The following is a 19,407-nucleotide window of genomic DNA, read 5'->3' on the forward strand; positions in this document are numbered from 1 at the left end:
GACAAGGGAGTCGCTTAGGGAGTGATCCCTGCAGAAAGCAGAAAGTTGTGTGTGGGGGGCGGGAGGTGGAGATGTACTTGGTGATGGGGTCCCGTTGGAGATGGTGAAAGTTTCAGAGAATTACGTGCTGGACACGGAGGTTGGTGGAGTGGAAAGTGGAAACAAGAGGAAACCTATCCCTGGTAGGGTGGCGGAAGGATGGGGTAGCAGACGTGAATGAAATGGGAGAAATGCGGTTGACGGCAGCGTTGATAGTGGAGGAAGGGAAGCCCCTTTCTTTGAAAAAAAGAAGACATCTCTTTTGTTCTAGAATGAAAAGCTTTACAAGAGGCCATACCGGGAGCACCGGACATAGTATGATTGGGACACCACTTTGCCGAGCACCTACACTCTGACCACCTGAAAAAGCGGCATCTCCCAGTGGCCACTCATTTTAATTCCATTTCCCATTCCCATTCTGATATGTCTATCCATGGCCTCCTCTACTGTGGTGATGAGGCCAAACTTAGGTTGGAGGAACACCTGATGTTCCATTTGGGTAGCCTCCAACCTGAAGCCATGGTCACCAGTTTCTCCAACTTCCGATAATGCCCCCATCCCCCACCCCTTCACCATTACCCATCCCCTTTTCCCTCTCTCACCATATCTCCTTGCCCGCACATTGTCTTCCTACGGTGCTCCTCCTCCTTTTCTTTCTTGCGTGGCCTTCTGTCTCTTTCAGCAATCAACTTCCCAGCTCTTTACTTCATCCTTCCCCCTCCAGGTTTCACCTGTCACCTTGTGTTTTCCTCTTTCCCCTCCCCCACCTTTTAAATCTACTCCCCAGCATTTTTCCTCCAGTCCTACTGAAGGGTTTTGGCCCAAAACATTGACTGTACTCTTTTCCATAGATTTTACATTTTCCATAGATGCTGCCTGGCCTGCTGAGTTCCTCCAGCATTTTGTGGGTTTTGCCCGGATTTCCAGCATCTCTTGTTTTTGATTCTAATTCCTTTAGAGCAGGGGTCCTCAACCCTTTCTGCACCGAGGACCGGTTTAATATTGACAATATTCTTGTGGACCGGCCAACCGGGGGGGGGGGTGTTCAAGTAAGGTTAAACTCACCTCAACATGTCTTTTACAGTTAGGGGTGCCAACTTCTCACTCCCAAATAAGGGACAAAATTAGCAGTCAAATCCCCGGACACTTGCGTTTACCCCGAGGAAGACTACCGTGACCATGAAGCCTTGCGCAGGCACCTGTGTGCACATGCACGTACGTGCCAATTTTTTTCCACAAATCGGTTTTGGCTTAATCTTCCCAACTATACTGTACATACATTATTTCTACTTTATATAGGTTGTGTATTTATCATATCATTCCTGCTTTTACTATATGTTAGTGTTATTTTCAGTTTTATGTGTTATTTGGTATGATTTGGTAGGTTATTTTTTGGGTCTGGGAATGCTCAAAAATTTTTCCCATATAAATTAATGGTAATTGCTTCTTCACTTTACACCATTTTGGCACGAAAGGTTTCATAGGAACGCTCTACCTTAGCGGGGAAAATACGGGTTTGTAAGGGACAAACCAATTTAGCCCAATGTACAGGATGTCCTGGCAAATTCGGGACAGTTGGCAACCCTATGTTCAAGTTCAACAGTGCATGACGGGGAATGAGGAAAGGTGCAGCTGACTTATATCGTTTCCTCGCGGCCCAGTAGCACATGCTTTGTGGTCCAGTACCAGTCCACAGCCCGGTGCTTGGGGACCGCTGCTTTAGAGTTCAGGGCAGTAAAAGCTTTAATTCAGCAATACACATTGTATCAACTAAAGAGCAATGCAATTCCAAAGAACTTTACAGTCTGTCAATATATATGTCTGTGAAGATACTCCACATGTACAGTATTCTGAATCCATTCTATCTACATATGATGCTTTCAACTTAAAACAATTGTCAACGTGCATTTTATAACTTCTTTTTATTAGTTGCAACTTGCACTTCTGTTTTCTGTGATCATGATTTAGTTTTGTAAAATATTCCTGATTTTTTTTCTTTTCTGAACATGTCTTAAAAACTTATCTCTTCTTCAGAGTCACAGGTCCAGTTTTATGAATCTTTTATAATACTATGGGTCTATGACTTCTACCATAGCTCATAAGGTTGTCATCTGGGATATCCTCCTCTCTTCCATTGTGGATAGTGAGATTCCTATCCTGTCTAATATAATATAAATCTAACCAAAATATTACACTTAAATTCCAATTAACTCTAATGCTGCAAGAATGCATCAGAATCAGAATCAGGTTCATTATCACCGGCATGCGACGTGAAATTTGTTAACTTAGCAGCAGCAGTTCAATACAATACATAATCTAGCAGAAAGAGAGAAAAAAATAATAAAATAAAATAAAACATCATAATAAATAAACAAGTAAATCAATTATGTATTTTGAATAGATTTAAAAAATGTACAACAGAAATACTGTATATTAAAAGAAGTGAGATAGTGTCCAAAGCTTCAATGTCCATTTAGGAATCAGATGGCAGAGGGGAAGAAGCTGTTCCTGAATCGCTGGGTGTGTGTCTTCAGACTTCTGTATCTCCTACCTGATGGTAACAGTGAGAAAAGGGCATGCCCTGGGTGCTGGAGGTCCTTAATAATGGACGCTGCCTTTCTGAGACACCGCTCCTTGAAGATGTCCTGGGTACTTTGTAGGCTAGTACCCAAGATGGAGCTGACTAGACTTACAACCTTCTGAGCTTCCTTCGGTCCTGCGCAGGAGCCCCTCCATACCAGACAGTGATGCAGCCTGTCAGAATGCTCTCCACGGTACAACTATAGAAGTTATTGAGTGTATTCGTTAACATGCCAAATCTCTTCAAACTCCAAATAAGGTATAGCCACTATCTTGCCTTCTTTATAACTACATCAGTATATTGGGACCAGGTTAGATCGTCAGAGATCTTGACACGGAGGAACTTGAAGCTGCTCACTTTCTCCACTTCTGATCCCTCTATGAGCATTGGTATGTGTTCCTTGGTCTTACTCTTTCTGAAGTCCACAATCAGCTCTTTCGTCTTACTGATGTTGAGTGCCAGGTTGTTGCTGCAACACCACTCCACTAGTTGGCATATGTCACTGCTGTACGTCCTCTCGTCACCACCTGAGATTCTACCAACAATGGTTGTATTGTCAGCAAATTTACAGATGGTATTTGAGCTATGCCTAGCCACACAATCACGTGCATACAAAGAGTAGAGCAGTAGGCTAAGCACACACCTCTGAGGTGCGCCAGTGTTAATCGTCAGCGACGAGGATATGTTATCACCAATCTGCACAGGTTGTGGTCTTCTGGTTAGGAAGTCGAGGATCCAATTGCAGAGGAAGGTACGGACGCCCAGGTTCTGCAACTCCTTAATCAGGATTCAGAATAAGATGTTTTTGCTATTGAAAGCAGTAACTTATTTTATGTTTGCTAATGAGTTAACAAAAACAACTTTCATTTTACTGAGGTATTTGGTGATGAAGCAGTCTTCATCAAGTTGTGGCAACCCTGTGCTAAAGACAGTGCAATTATCTCCGAACTCCACCAATTCCAACCTCTGATACTGTTTGCTCTGTGGAGTTAGCATCTTCGCCTGGAGATGACATTGGATTCCTCTGGATGCTGACTTTTCTCCACATCTCAAAGATATGAGGAGATACAGGATGGTGCATTATCCGGTAACTGTAAATTTCTCTCTATTGGGGCTTGATAGTAGGGGAAATTGGATAAGTTAATGGGCTTGTGTAAGAGAATGAGTTGGAAGAATGGAACAGATAGAATTGCTCTAAGAGAATGCCATTGTACTTCACTTACTTTGCCTTTTTCTTGGCTTTCCTTTGTTTCTTTTCGATCTTTTTATTCACCTCCTCTTCACTTAGAATCTTAAAAACCTCAAGAACACTATCTGTGCCCTGTAAGAAATAGTACAATAATTAAAAGAGATAGTCGCAAGACTGGTTAGCCTTACTTATTCAATACAGCTCCATTAAAATTTGGAGCAACCAATTAAAAAATGTAATAATCATATGTTTAAATTGCACTTAATTTGTTCTATTCTACATAAAGAATAAATAGTTAAATTATAACATGAGAGGCAACTCGTTTCATAAGATCTTTGAATTAAGTTTGAAGAACATAACTACTGTGTGACAATTTGATTCTTGACTAAGGTAGAATATTAACATGTGGGAGTAATATTAAAACTCAAAGATAAATTTAGCTGTGCCTTGTTTAAGTTTCCTTATTAAATAACTATTTCTCTAAACTATATTAATATACTTAGCATCCCAAGCACAAGCAATTTCACAGGAAATCTGAGAGTAAAATTATCCCCATTTCATTGCACAACCTGTAGGTGTCATCAAAGCATGTTTTTGTTTCTAAAAATTAGAGTAATAATTTCCAATCCCTAATAAACATAATAAACAATCAAGAAACATGACTGCATTTTAAATAGAATTGGCTCATTTGTAAATTAAAATTTATACTTGAATTCCTCAAAGTTGCGTAAAGCCCTAAATCTCAATCTGATAAATTTGCTCTGAGTTCAATTTCAGAGCACACGCTGAGAAATTGGAGCATTCAGTATTCACAATGCCACTATAGGACAGCTACACTGAAGAATATCTCTCACCTCTCCCATGTTTACCCACATCAAACAATGGTTAAAAAAAACAAATTCAGGGTAAAATGTTCCTTTCAACTTTGTAAGAGTCGCGTTGAAGGAATAGGAAGAATACAAGTGAGACTGCATTCATTGCACATTTCTTTTCATTGGAAAACACCAGAACACTATTTTCAGTGGCTAAAATACCCTTGAGAAATGTGTAGAGACAAAGCCACCATGGGGCTTGGAGGCTGGGAGACAACTTGGGGAAGAGGGAGAGTCAAGGGAAGCTCTGTGTACAGCCTTCAAAACAAAAGAATGTTTAAAATGTTGAATTTCAACTGTTCGTCATTTGTTTGCAGGAACATTAATCAGTATTTGGCCACAATTACAAATCAAAAAGGAATAGAGATAAAAATAGAAAGGGGCAGACTCATTTTTTTAAGAACTAAAGGCAGCAAATGATAAAGGTGCTGGTGGGTTTAGTACTCATTACAAAAATTATTTTATCTGTTTTGTGGCAAGTTTGTGGACCTGAGTTCTACATACTTAAATCATTAGTGTCTCAAAGTAAAAACATGAAAGATACTAACCTCTGCACAACCAGCAACTGCAAGCTAAAGAGTGCACGTGTTAGCCTAATAACAGTATAAGTATAATACCAAACAAAGCTGCTACTTTTAATCAACATGTATTAAATCGCTGAATATTACAGAATTTGACTCCACTTGTTGGCTATCCAATTAACATATTTATGAACGCAGTGATACTTACATGACAGATGATAACTTCCTGACTGAGATCAGTTGCTAAGGAAACAACACGATTCCTGCCCGCCCTAAATACAGATCCAATCTTCTGACAAGATAGTAAACGCTGTAAAGACAAAAGAGGATTACAATAATTATTTAAAGCTTCATAGGATCCATAACAACATCTCACCTAAATCACTTAATATCAGAATTTATCCCTGCATAGTTCCACAAAACAAGCTTTTCACCAACCACATACACGTTGAACTGCATTTCCAATTAAATGTATTTGGAATAACTATTATTTTATTTATAATTTCCATGTTTTTACTTTCTGAAAGCAAAGTTTAGTTTGTATACAGCTTCATCAGTTTTTTTTAATCCATGATTGCTTACAAATTCAGAAGGTTGAGAGGAGTTAACTCAAATTATTTCTTCCATTCTAACTTATGAATTTCAATGCCACCTGTAATTTAGGAAAAGAAGTGATTTTGTTCAGTTGGCGTTACCTAGGATGAAATTACAGTATAAGTCTACAATTACAGAAGTTTCACCTCCTCAGGATCTTCATTCAATTCCTCTCCAATTAGTTCAGTATTTCCCAAGGAATTTTTTGTCTTTTTTGCATCTGGTTCTCCAGCTTCTTTTGCCTGAAAAGTAATCCACAATGTATATTGTACATGAAATAAATATCTACTTTCTTTAACTAGTTGTAGACACGTTACGAGAAATGATGCACAGATGTACTGCCTTGCCAAATGCTTTATGTCGAAGTTATTAAATGAAAAGTTACTTTTTTTTACATTAATTGATGAGATACACAGTACAGTATATTCCAGTTAATTGGGTCATTGGTTACTCAGGGCAGCCACTTATTTGGGACAACTCTTAAAGAACAAAAACAAATAGCTGGGTTTCCCTTTATTTATTTGGGACAATACAATGCTTAATTGGGACAGGAGACAGTTGCCGATCAGTTTCTAACTAACATCAGTCACGTACTCAACGTGTGGCTATTAGTCATTACATTGTGCTTAGAGTGAACTGCTTTTAACTATCAGTTGTGCGTGTTTGTGTTCTACAAGCAGTGATTTTTATCACTGATAGCTGGTGAGATATAAGCAGTAAAACAATTCAGTTTTGCTCACTGCAGTTTCAAGTATTCAGATTTGGAGATGCCAGAAACGGCCGGGAGCGAAAATGAAATGATCACTATTTCAAAAAGTTAGATACTATGAAGAATTTGAAGCTATCAAAAATCATATTGAATGTTACCTTTGTCCCCAGTGGACACTCAGCTCTTACCTGTGGGTTCAAGTACCTGTTTGCATGCGACAGCAGACACACACTAGTACACCACTCTGACAGGCCGACTAAACCAGGTGAGAGTAGCTGGTGGGTCTCACACTCCAGTGAGACAGGGACATGTCTGTCCTAATATTTGAAGTCAGCTCCTGTGGACTGGGTGAACGGGATCTAGTGAGATCCAATGGCCTGGAAGGCGATTCTGCAATGCTACATGGAGAACGAAGAGCATACTGAGGCACAGAAGACATGGTCATCCACTGCAACCAGGGAAGACACCAGTTGTGATGTCTACTTGTCTCACTGGACCAAGATTTCCGAGGTCAAGAGAGTGGAACTGCCCCAGAGCAACAGCTTTTCCACTTAAAAAAAACTCTCCCTCACAGGTTTCCTGTCATTGTCAGGAAACAACAGTCAACCACCAGTAATATTGGTAGTGTTGTAATTTTTCTGTAGTTCATTCAAATTTATACTCGGTTAAATGGTAGTTTGTTTTTAACTTTTTAACTATTTCTATGAAGCTTTGACTAATTGGGACAGCTGCTTAATTGGGCCAAAATGTACCAGCCCTGATGTGTTCCAATTAATCAGAATCCAATGTATTGGAATTTTTCAAGTGCTTTGAACTGCCTGGTTTAGGTAATCCAAGTCTCAGAAACTTATGGGAAAGCATGAATCATTGCTACTAGTAGAACATGACTTTATGCAAGGTCTGCAGTCTTGACCTTCAAATCCACTTTTCTTCAATGACCAAAGACAGTGCTGGCACACTTACATTCAGTGGCGAGTTTCATCACTGATATCTGTCTTCTCTAACAGGTGTCTCCAAAGACCTGTGAAGAGGTCCATGCATTCAACATCTCATTGTGAATTTTTATCATCAGAGAGCAATATTGTACAGCAGGGAGGAATAAAAGAGGACCTTCATATTGTGGACATTGAATGCAAGGCCAGTTCTCTATGTTTTAATGAAAACATCGATGATGGCTTGGAGCTTAGTCCAACTACCTTTTTTTGGATCCAACTACCTTTTTTTGGTTTTCTCAGACGATATTATGCTTGAATTTGGAGAAAATTAGAAGCAATCTCTATGATTCCTCACTTAAGTTTGAACAGATCTGGAGATCTTTTATTCAATATTTTCATTTAATGTAATTTTTTTTTCTTCTCTTTTTTGCTCCATATTTATATTCCCTTCTTGTTTTTTTTTTACTGTTTTTAATGGAGGTCGGGTTTGAGGACGTGATTTTAAGTTCTTTAACTCTACTTGGTTCCAAGTTAGCCCATTGCTTTGCTTTGCTTTTAGTTTAGTTGCACGGTGGGTTTTTTTCGGGTTTTTTTTTTCCTTTTCTCTATTGATATATATATATAAAAATTAGTATACTAATATGTTACCTTATTATGTTATGTTTAAATTACATTGTTTGTATCATTTTTTTATCTGTATTAATATCTCCTGTAATTTTATTATATTCTAACAGTGTATTAGTGCCTATATGGCTTAACTTTTTGTATACTTATTCAATAAAAAGATTTAAAAAGAAAGAAGAAAGGAGCTTAGGCTCTGGACAAACGAAACGCAAATGTCAATGTCATCTGTATACTGCAGATCATCAACTGAGGTTTGGCTAACCTCTGAGTGGAGTCATGTGCAAAGACTCCTCATTTTGAACTACAATGGACCTGAAGTTAATGAGCAAAGAAAACAATTGTAAAGTAAAAAAAAAAATTGCCAAATATTTTGTAAAACCACAACTTCAGAACTGGGTCTATGCCTGGACACTAAAACATTGGAGAGACATTTGAGTGTTCTGATCTAATTGATGCACAGCATTCGGGAACTATGTTATGAACTGGTGAAAACATACGTTGAAAGGAGATAAAGAGATGAACCTAGATATAAAATACCTTTGAAAAGGTAAACTTGTACATTCCCAAGAATAGATTACAAGAACATATGTTCAAACAAATAAAAGGCTTATTGAGGGCTGCTCCCAGAGGTTTTTCACACAAGCATTATCAACTCACTGCTTTAAAAATAACAGCTTCTGAGTCTTGTTATTCCATGTAGAACACAAAGACTGTGGGTGTAGTGGACAGTGAGGAAGGCTATCAAAGCTCCCAGCAGGATCTGGACCAGATGGAAAAATGGGCTGAAAAGCAGCAGAAGAAATTTATAGTCAAAGTTGAGGTGTTGCACTTCGGGAGGACAAACCAGGGTAGGATTTATATAGTGAATGGTAGGGTACAGAGGTATGGAGTAGAAGAGGGATCTGTGAATAAACATCCATAATTCCTTGAAAGTGGGGTCAAGGGTAGGTAGGGTTGTAAAGAAAGCTTTTGGCACACTGACCTTTGGCACAGGAAGAGCTTCTTCCCTGAGGTTGTGACCCTGCTGAACCTCACATCACAGCGCTAAGCAGTATTGCACCCATACTGTACTGTCTCAGTACTTTTATATTTGTGTGCTGTAGCACTTAACTTTTTATTTGCAGTTATTTTTGCATTTCTGGTTAGATGCTAACTGCATTTCATTGACTTTGTATCTGTACTTGGCACAATGACAATAAAGCTGAATCTAATCTAATAAATCTAAGTACTAGGTACAGGATTTAGTATATTAAGCTGAAGATGTACAAGATGTTGGTGAGCCCTAATTTGGAGTACAATGTGCAGTTTTGGTCACCTAACTACAGGAAAGATATCAGAAGGATTTAAAGATGAAGAAAATTTACAAAGTTATTGCTGGGACTTGAGGACCTGAGTTCAAGAGAAAGGTCGAATAGGTGAGGACTTTATTCCCTGGAGTGCTGGAAAATGAGGGAAGATTGAATGGAGGCGTACAAAATTATCAGGGGTATAGATAGGGTAAACGCAAGCAGACTTTTTCCACTGAGGGTTAGTGACACTAAAACTAGAGGTCAGAGGTTAAGGGTGAAAGGTAAAATATTTAAGGGGATCTTCTTTACTCAGAGGAGCATGCAAGTGTGGAACAAGCTGCCAGTAGAAGTGATGGACGTGGGTTCGTTTTCAATACTTAAGAGAAATTTGTTTAAACACATGGATGGCAGGGGTATGAAGGGCTATGAACCAGTTGCATATTGAGAGGACCTGACAGAATAACAGTTCAGCTCAGATTAGATGAACCAAAGGGCCTGTTGCTACACTGCAGATCTCTATGACTATGACTCTATCTGTACTGCAATATAACAACAATACAATACCACGAAGAATGAGGCACTCCTGGATTGTCAACAATACCACATCACCTTCCAACAAGCCTTTGGGGGACACTTGGAGCTTGACAGATAAATAGTACTACATCGTATGGTAGTACAGGTCGACCTTCACGAATCCGACTACCTGTTATCCGGTTCCTTCAATAATCCAGCGCTGATTATGCTTAACGTGATCCTTCTGTAATTTGGCATTTTCACTAATCCGGCACTCCTTGGGTCCCAATGGTGCCGGATTAGTGAAGGTTGGCCTGTATCACTAAAGTATTGAATAATGTAAACTATATAATTTTTGTGTCATTCAAGTGATTTATTGTCATCAGCCAAACTTTGTAGGTCAGGTAGGCCAAAAAAAACCCAGATTCAATGGGGCAAAAAATTGAGAAAGTGCAGGACTTTAGTCAAAGTGCACATTATGATGGGTTGTTCCAACATCTAAATTATACCTGTAAATTCATAACAAATTTAAAACTAAGTAAACTATAATACAAAGAAATAAGTCCAAACTAATTAACAATTATCGCCACGTGTCCTCACTCATGAACTTTACCTCATCTAGATACTGGATGTCCCACACCCTCAGTTCACTGTCAGATGATCCAGTCATTATTCGCTTTTCATCTGAAAGTAACACAAAATTCCATACCTGGAGCAGGAGATAAAACCAGAGTAACAATACTAAACAGTTTGTTTTTTTAATCATGATTCACACAATTTGCACATTGTACCAAACCGCAGATGAACTAAGGAAACAAGTTAGATACTTGCTTACTAAAACAAACATCTGATGTATTAAATAGTGTAGATGACCCCAGTGTTACTGCTCAGGTGACTGAGAAGACAAAAGAGAGGCACAAAGCTACTTCAAAGAATGATAGGAATTGTGTACATGGATATTGTGCTTAATGCTACCCCACAGAGTGTACTTTCATTGTACTGATCTTGGGAAGTAAGTAAATGAAAAGGACAAGCAACACACATCAAAGTTGCTGGTGAACACAGCAGGCCAGGCAGCATCTGTAGGAAGAGGTGCAGTCGACGTTTCAGGCTGAGACCCTTCCTCAGGACTAACTGAAGGAAGAGTGAGTAAGGGATATGAAAGTTGGAGGGGGAGGGGGAGATCCAAAATGATAGGAGAAGACAGGAGGGGGAGGGATAGAGCCAAGAGCTGGACAGGTGATTGGCAAAAGGGGATACGAGAGGATCGTGGGACAGGAGGTCCGGGAAGAAAGACGGGGGGGGGGACCCAGAGGATGGGCAAGAGGTATATTCAGAGGGACAGAGGGAGAAAAAGGAGAGTGAGAGAAAGAATGTGTGCATAAAAATAAGTAACAGATGGGGTACGAGGGGGAGGTGGGGCCTAGCAGGAGGGGGAGGGATGGAGCCAAGAGCTGGACAGTTGATTGGCAAAAGAATTATGACAGGATCATGGGACAGGAGGCCTAGGGAGAAAGAAAAGGGGGAGGGGAGGAAACCCAGAGGATGGGCAAGGGGTATAGAGAGAAGGACAGAGGGAGAAAAAGGAGAGAGAGAAAAAGAATATGTGTATTTAAATAAATAACGGATGGGGTACGAGGGGGAGGTGGGGCATTAGTGGAAGTTTGAGAAGTCAATGTTCATGCCATCAGGTTGGAGGCTACCCAGACGGAATATAAGGTGTTGTTCCTCCAACCTGAGTGTGGCTTCATCTTTACAGTAGAGGAGGCCGTGGATAGACATGTCAGGATGGGAATGGGATGTGGAATTAAAATGTGTGGCCACTGGGAGATCCTGCTTTCTCTGGCGGACAGAGCGTAGATGTTCAGCAAAGCAGTCTCCCAGTCTGCGTCGGGTCTCGCCAATATATAAAAGGCCACATCGGGAGCATCGGACGCAGTATATCACCCCAGTCGACTCACAGGTGAAGTGTTGCCTCACCTGGAAGGACTGTTTGGGGCCCTGAATGGTGGTAAGGGAGGAAGTGTAAGGGCATGTGTAGCACTTGTTCCGCTTACACGGATAAGTGCCAGGAGGGAGATCAGTGGGGAGGGATGGGGGGGACGGATGGACAAGGGAGTTGTGTAGGGAGCGATCCCTGCGGAATGCAGAGAGAGTGGGGGAGGGAAAGATGTGCTTAGTGGTGGGATCCCGTTGGAGGTGGCGGAAGTTACGGAGAATAATATGTTGGACCCGGAGGCTGGTGGGGTGGTAGGTGAGGACCAGGGGAACCCTATTCCTAGTGGGGTGGCGGGAGGATGGAGTGAGAGCAGATGTACGTGAAATGGGGGAGATGCGTTTAAGAGCAGAGTTGATAGTGGAGGAAGGGAAGCCCCTTTCTTTAAAAAATGAAAAAGACACTTGCTTGGGCTAAAAAAAATGCTGCGCCAGGAACCTGATGCTGAAGCAATAATGAAACTCTCTGTTGGACATCTTGGTACTAATGACAGAGGAAGGAAAAGCAAAGAGGGCCTGAAAAGAGAATTTAGAGAGCTAGGTAGAAAGCCGAGAAGCAGGACCTCCAGGGTAGTAATTTCTGGATTGCTGCCTGTGTCACGCGCCAGTGAGGGTAGAAACAGGGTGATTTGGTAAATTAATGATGAGAAGCTGGTGCAGGGGTCAGGGTTTCAGGTTCTTAGATCATTGGCATCTCTTCTGGGGGAGGTATGACCTGCTGAAAAGTGACGGATTGCACCTGACCCGAGGGGAATCAATATTTTCGTGGGCAGGTTTGTTGGAACTGTGGGGAGGGTTGGAATTGTTGGGGAGGGTTTAAACTAATTTGGCAGGGGGATGGGAACCAGAGTGAAGGGACTCAGGATAGAACGGATAGTACAAAAGCAAAAATAGCATGCAGTCAGAATGTCAGGAAGGGTAGGCGGATGATAGGACAAAATTGCAGCCAGCAGGGTGAGTGTCAGCGCATTAGGAATGCACAATCAAAAAGGGTAGCAGATACAGTACTCAAAGTGTTATGTCTCAGTACACGGAGTATAAGAAATAAGGTGGATGATCTTGTGGCACTATTACAGATTGTCAGATGCAATGTGGCCATCACTGAATTGTGGCTGAAGGATGGCTGTAGTTGGGAGCTGAATGTCCCAGTTTACACATTGTATCAGAGGGATACGAAGGTAGGCAGAGGGGATAGTGTGACTCTGCTTGTAAAGAATGGCATCAAATCAGTAGAAAGAGGTGACATAGGATCGGAAGATGTTGAATCCTTGTGGGTTGAGTAAAGAAACTGCAAGGGTAAGAGGACCCTGATGGCAGTTATATACAGGCCTCCCAACAGTGGACGACAGATTACAACAGGAAATCGAAAAGGCATGTCAAAACGACGAGTTTATGATAGTCATGGGAGATTACAACATGCAGGTCAATTGGGAAAATCAGGTTGGAAATGGATCTCAAGAGAGTGAGTTTGTCGAATGCCTACATGATAGCTTTTTAGAGCAGTTTGTCGTTGAGCCTACTAGGAGATCAGGTATACTGAATTAGTTGTTAAGTAATGAAGAGGAGGTGATTAGGAAACTGCAAGTAAAAGAACCCTTAGGAGGCAGTGATCGCAAAATGATTGAGCTCAACTCAATCACAACAGAGCAGTAATGGCGTGAGTTTCTGGGAAAAATGAGGATAGCTGTATTCCAAAAACAAAGGAATACTCAAAAAGGCAAAATAGTACAACTGTGGCTGACAGAGGATTAGGAAGCTTTTAAAACCCAACAGAGAACAACTAAGAGTCATTAGAAGGGAAAAGATGAAATATGAAAGCAAGCTAGCAAACAGTATCAAACTGAATAGTAAAAGCTTTTCCAAGTATGTAAAAAATAAAAGAGAGATGGGAGTGGATATATGACCACTAGAAAATGGGGCCAGATAAATAATAATGGGCCAAGGAGATGGCAGGTGAACTAAATGAGTATTTTTCCTTAGTCTTCACTGTGGAAGACACTAGCAGTGTGCCAGACGTTGAAGGGTGTGAGGGAAGAGAAGTGAGTGCAGTTACTATTACAAGGGAGAAGGCACACAAAAAGCTGAAAGATCTAAGGATACATTAGTCACCTGTAACATATGAACTGCACCCTAGGGTTCTGAAAGAGGTAGTAGAGATTGTGCAGACATTAGTAATGATCTTTCAAAAATCACTGGATTCTGGCATGGTGCCAGACGACTGGAAAATTGCAAATATCACTCTTTAAGAAAGGAAGAAGGCAACAGAAAGGAAATTATAGACCAGTTAGCTTGACCTCAGTGGTTGGGAAGATGTTAGAGTCAATTTTTAAGGATGAGGTGATGGAGTACTTGGTGACACAGGACAAGATGGTACAAAGTCAGCATGGTTTCCTTCAAGGAAAATCCGGCCTGATGAACCTTTTGGAATTCTTTGAGGAGATTACAAGTAGGATAGATAAAGGGGATGCAGCGAATGTTGTATATTTGTACTTTCAGAAGGCCTTTGACAAGGTGCCACACTTGAGGCTGCTTACCAAGTTAAGAGCCCATGGTATTACAGGAAAGATACTAACATGGTTAGAGCATTGGCTGATTGGTAGGAGGCAGCGAGTGGAAATAAAAGGATTCTTTTGTGGTTGGCTGCCAGCAACTAGTAGTGTTCCGCAGGAGTCGGGAGTTGGGACCACATCTTTTTATGCTGTAGATAAAGGATTTAGATGATGGAATAGACAGCTTTGTTACCAAGTTTGCAGATGATACAAAGATTGGTGGAGGGGCACGTACTGTTGAGGAAACAGGTAAGCTGCAGAAGGACTTAGATTAGGAGAATGGCAAATAAAATGCAATGTAGGAAAATGCATGGTCATGCACTTTGGTAGCGGAAATAAATGAGGAGAAAATCCAAAAATCTAAGGTGCAAGGGGACTCGGGAGCTCTTGTGCAGAACACCCTAAAGCAGGGGTTCCCAACCTTTTTTGCACTGCGGATCGGTTTATTATTGACAATATTCTTGAGGAGCTGCCGACCCGGGGGTGGGGGGGGAGGGGGTAGGTGTAGGGTTGCCAACGGACAAGAGTAGCAGTCAAATACATTGTGTTTACCCCGAGAAAGACTACAATGACCATGAAGCCATGCGCGGGCACTAGTGCGCATGCGTGTACACGCCAATTTTTTTCCCTATAAATCGTTCTTGGTGATTCTGTTCGGTGGGGGGGGGTGTTAATCACGACCGGAATATAGGTGATAAGTGGCTAATACATTCAATTTCATTTCTAAAAGGGTTTATCTAACGAATTTAATATTAAACACACAGCGCATATTTTCCTCGCATTAATATACTGATAAGTCAATTATCAGGGGAGCTTGAAGTAAGTGTTAAATGAACTTCCAGTAGAAGTTGTAGAGGCAGGTTCGATATTATCATTTAAAGAAAAATTGGATAGCTATATGGACAGGAAAGGAATGGAGGGTTATGGGCTGAGTGCAGGTCAGTGGGACTAGGTGAGAGTAGCATTCAGCACGGACTAGAAGGGCAGAGATGGCCCATTTCCGTACTGTAATTGTTATATGGTTATATAAGTTACTTATAAGTCAGTAACATCATAACATTTTAAGTAACGTTTGGATATTAAACACGCAGCACATATTTTCCCCGTATGAACATATAAAATCATTGCAACACAGCAATATCGCTGAATCAGTGGGAGCCCTGGGCTGAATACTTGCTTCCCTGCAACAAGACAGTGCATCGAAGGGTGACGGAAGACAGCGATACTCCAAGGGGGTTCCTTATGTCCAGTCTATTCCACAATTTAGTTTTCATTGCATTCATTGCAGTGATATGTTGGAAATGGAAGCAACATTTTCAGTCCTTTCATGGCTATCTCAGGATATTTAGCCTTGACTTTGATCCAGAGTGCCGGTAGAGATGTTACATCAAACATACTTTTCATCCCGCCATCATTTGCAAGCTGGAGGAGTTGACCACCTTCCTGCGCTGACATGGATGATGCGCGGGTAATGACCTTGTGTGCGTTCAAGCTCAATGGTGTGCGTGACAGAGAATGAGGAAGGGGCAGCTGACTCATATCGCCAAATCATATCGTTTCCTCTCGGCCCGGTAGCACATGCTTTGCGGCCCGGTGGTTGGGGACCACTGCCCTAAAGGTTAACTTGCAGATAGAGTCAGTAATGAGGAAGGCAAATGCAACGTTAGCATTCACTTCAAGAGGTCTAGAATACAAGAGCAGGGATGTGATGCTGAGGCTTTATAAGGCACTGGTGAGGCCTCACCTTGAGTATTGTGAACAGTTCTGGGCTCCTCATCTAAGAAAAGATGTTCTGGCATTGGAGAAGGTTCAGAAGAGGCTCACAAGGATGATTCCAGGAATGAAAAGGTTATCATATGAGGAACGTTTGATAGCTCTGGGTCTGTACTCGCTGGAACTTAGAAGGATGGGGGAGGGATCTCATTGAAACCTTTCGAATGTTGAAAGGCCTAGGCAGAGTAGATGCGGAAAGGATGTTTCCCATGGTGGGGGAGTCTGGGACAAGAGGGCATAGCCTCAGGATAGAGGGGCGCCCATTTAAAACAGAAATGTGGAGAAATTTCTTTAGCCAGAGGGTGGTAAATTTGTGCAATTTATTACCACAAGCAACTGTGGAGGCCAGGTTGTTAGGGGTATTTAAGGCAGAGCTTGATAGGTTCTTGATTGGACACAGCATCAAACGTTACTGCGAGAAGGCCAGGGAGTGGGGCTGAGGAGGGGAAAAGAGGATCAGCCATGATTGAATGGCTGAGCCAAATGGCCTAATTCTGCTCCTATGTCTTATGGTCTTAGGATATAATGGGAGCTATGCTGACATCCTTCTCTTTGCTTGGCCATACAACACTCCCCAGCCAAAGATTTCTGCTGTAATGACATAAAAAGCCAGTGACCACCATAAAACTTATTATGAGCTTATTACCATAGAGATATCTTTAGGCAGAAGTATTGCCGGAGGACTGATCCTTCAGTTTGTTTCCAGGCACAATAGCAAGAAGGGGTAGAGCTGTAACCAGACTACTGGTGCATTAACACTGCAGTAACATCATTGCATACATGCCCGCATTTAGCATTGACCCTTTCAGTCCTGGGAACCCATCCTGAACACAAATAGAGGCATTTAACTGTTTATTGGATGAGATGCTAGACCAGCACAACGTGACTAACCTCACTCCGATGACCAACCAAAGTCTTGAAGCAATGCTGTGTATCCAAGTCCCACCATTTAACTAATGTGTCCTTCGAGCTAAAAGACAAGTAAAAATACCCATGAAAAATCAGGATATATGTGGGCATCAAATATTTATAAATAGAAAACTCACAGAGCAAAAGCCTGGTAGAATAATTAAATAAACACTCTGTTGAACATCCGCACCAATAGTACCAAGCTGTACTGCTCCGCCATAACTGATATTAACACACTGCCATTGGAATTTTCTCCACCTCAGCCCACTGATGTTGTTGAATGGCAGAGCATAGTTGCGTGGAAATTGGCTATTCTTGCTTTCAGTTCTTCTGTTCTTGAGTTTTATGATTTGTCAAACCCTCTGCTGGCTATTGTGTCATGGAACTAGCTGGAAGGTAGAGGAATCCTCACCTACTGTCAGTTGTTAATTCCTACATTAATTACTGCACCTCTATTATAACTACAATCAGCCATTGTATATTTTCTAGTTTCCATTTTAACAATATTGTTACCATAGCTAAAGATCTTGTGAGATGTTTAAATTAAGAGAATTATCATGTCTTAAATTAAGATCTCAAAGTTCCAAAATTCCACACCTTTCTCTCTACAGTTTCTTGTTACCAGCTGCAGGTCTTTTAAAAACACAAGAATGGCTTCATCAATAACTTGATCTTGTATCCTATGTTCCATTTTGCGCTTTTCAACTCTTGATGTTTTCTTACCTTGAAATCAGAAAATTCCTGCCCTTCAGAAATTTGGCCTGTGTAATAGCATCTTTATGTCCTTTCAACCTGTATAGTCCGCTCTCATTGATAACATCCCAGACGATGATTTCTGTGTCCTATAGAATATTAAAACAAGAGACTTGTTTTCAAACAGGTCATATTCAATGATTTGATTTTCGCTAATACGTTCAGCTGACAAAACATTCCAGGAAGGTCAAAGATTTAAAATCCAACTAGCCTGCAAGATGTTTGCATGAATACTGGGAGAGGCATGCTCCTTCATTCGGTGCAAATGATCTAATTTACCTTTGATCCTGAAACCAGTCGTGCTCCAAGGCTGTCATAGCTGAGAGTTGTCACTGCTGCTTTGTGCCCATTAAAGATGACATTGCTCTCTCCAGTTATGATATTGAATATGCGTATTGAGCCATCTTCATATCCAACTGCCAGGTGTTGGCCATCAGGAGCAGAGCACAAATAAGTTACATCATGCTTAATGCCCTTAAAAATCCACACCTGTAATTACAACAGACCACAAAGATTGCACTTCAGCTCCTCTCCGGGGGAATTTTACATTAACAGAATATGTTCAGATACTTAAGTGACATTGCTTGCTTTATCTGAACAGTAGGTCGGTATAAGAAATGAATGATGTTTTCATTAAGATTCCGAAATTGAGAAAATTTCTTCGCTACAGGTTGCAAGTCTTTAAAATTGTTCCCGCCAGATAATCACAGTTGCTCAGCCATTGAATATTCAAGACTAATATTAACAGATTTCCAAAATTGGAGACAAGAATATTTGGCATGGACAGTGGACATAGGGTACAGAATGAGTTGTGCTCTTAATTAGTGACACAGCAGGCTTAAATAGGTTAGGGTTTGGGTGGATATATTCCTTCCTGCTTGTCCTTTTCTTAAGCAATCTCAGAATTTCCTCATTTAATGGTCAAATTCCTCAGGAGTCTCCGGAGATTCGGCATGTCATCAAAAGCCTTGGCAAACTCCTATAGATGTGTGGTGGAAAGTGTGCTGACTGGCTGCATTGCAGCAGGGTATGGGAACACCACTGGCTTTGAGCGGAAAATCCTAACAAAAAAAGGTGTGGATTCGGCCAAGTATATCACTGGTAAAACCCTCCCAACCATTGAGCACATCTACATGAAACACTGCCGTCGAAAAGCAGCATCCATCATCAAAGATCCTCACCACCCAGGCCATGCTCTTTTCTCACTGCTGCCATCAGGTAGAAGGTACAAGAGCCTCAGGACTCGCACCACCAGGTTCAAGATCAGTTACTACCCCTCAACCATCAGGCTCTTGAACAAAAGGGGTAAATACACTCATTCTACTTCTGGTGTTCCCACAACCAACAGTCTCACTTTTAGGGCTCTACATTGTTATTTTTGCTTGTTATTTATGGCTATTTACTTATATTTGCACAGTTTGGTGTCCATTGATGCTGTTCACAGTTACTGTTCTAGTGATTTGCTAAATATGCCCACAGTAAAAGAATCTCAGGGTTGTATGTGGGAACATGTGTGTACTCTGACAATAATTTTTACTTTCAACTTTGATTTACAGGCAAAA

At 41.1% G+C, this 19,407-nt stretch overlaps 1 protein-coding gene across 3 annotated transcripts in view; it reads right to left on the minus strand.

The window, feature by feature from the left end:
* The window catches only part of wdr3 (WD repeat domain 3), a 58,674-nt gene that overhangs the window by 38,284 nt on the left and 983 nt on the right, over positions 1–19,407 (minus strand). For all 3 annotated transcript variants that reach the window (XM_072260352.1, XM_072260351.1, XM_072260353.1), the window contains exons 3-9: positions 18,125–18,334; positions 17,816–17,934; positions 17,075–17,153; positions 10,480–10,575; positions 5,943–6,038; positions 5,411–5,512; positions 3,844–3,941 (exon numbers count right to left, since the gene is read on the minus strand). In XM_072260352.1, the coding sequence (XP_072116453.1) occupies positions 3,844–3,941; positions 5,411–5,512; positions 5,943–6,038; positions 10,480–10,575; positions 17,075–17,153; positions 17,816–17,934; positions 18,125–18,334 (800 nt within the window). The remainder of the gene's footprint in view (positions 1–3,843; positions 3,942–5,410; positions 5,513–5,942; positions 6,039–10,479; positions 10,576–17,074; positions 17,154–17,815; positions 17,935–18,124; positions 18,335–19,407) is intronic.

This window comes from Mobula birostris, chromosome 6, assembly GCF_030028105.1.
Source record: "Mobula birostris isolate sMobBir1 chromosome 6, sMobBir1.hap1, whole genome shotgun sequence".
Lineage (NCBI taxonomy): Eukaryota > Metazoa > Chordata > Chondrichthyes > Myliobatiformes > Myliobatidae > Mobula > Mobula birostris.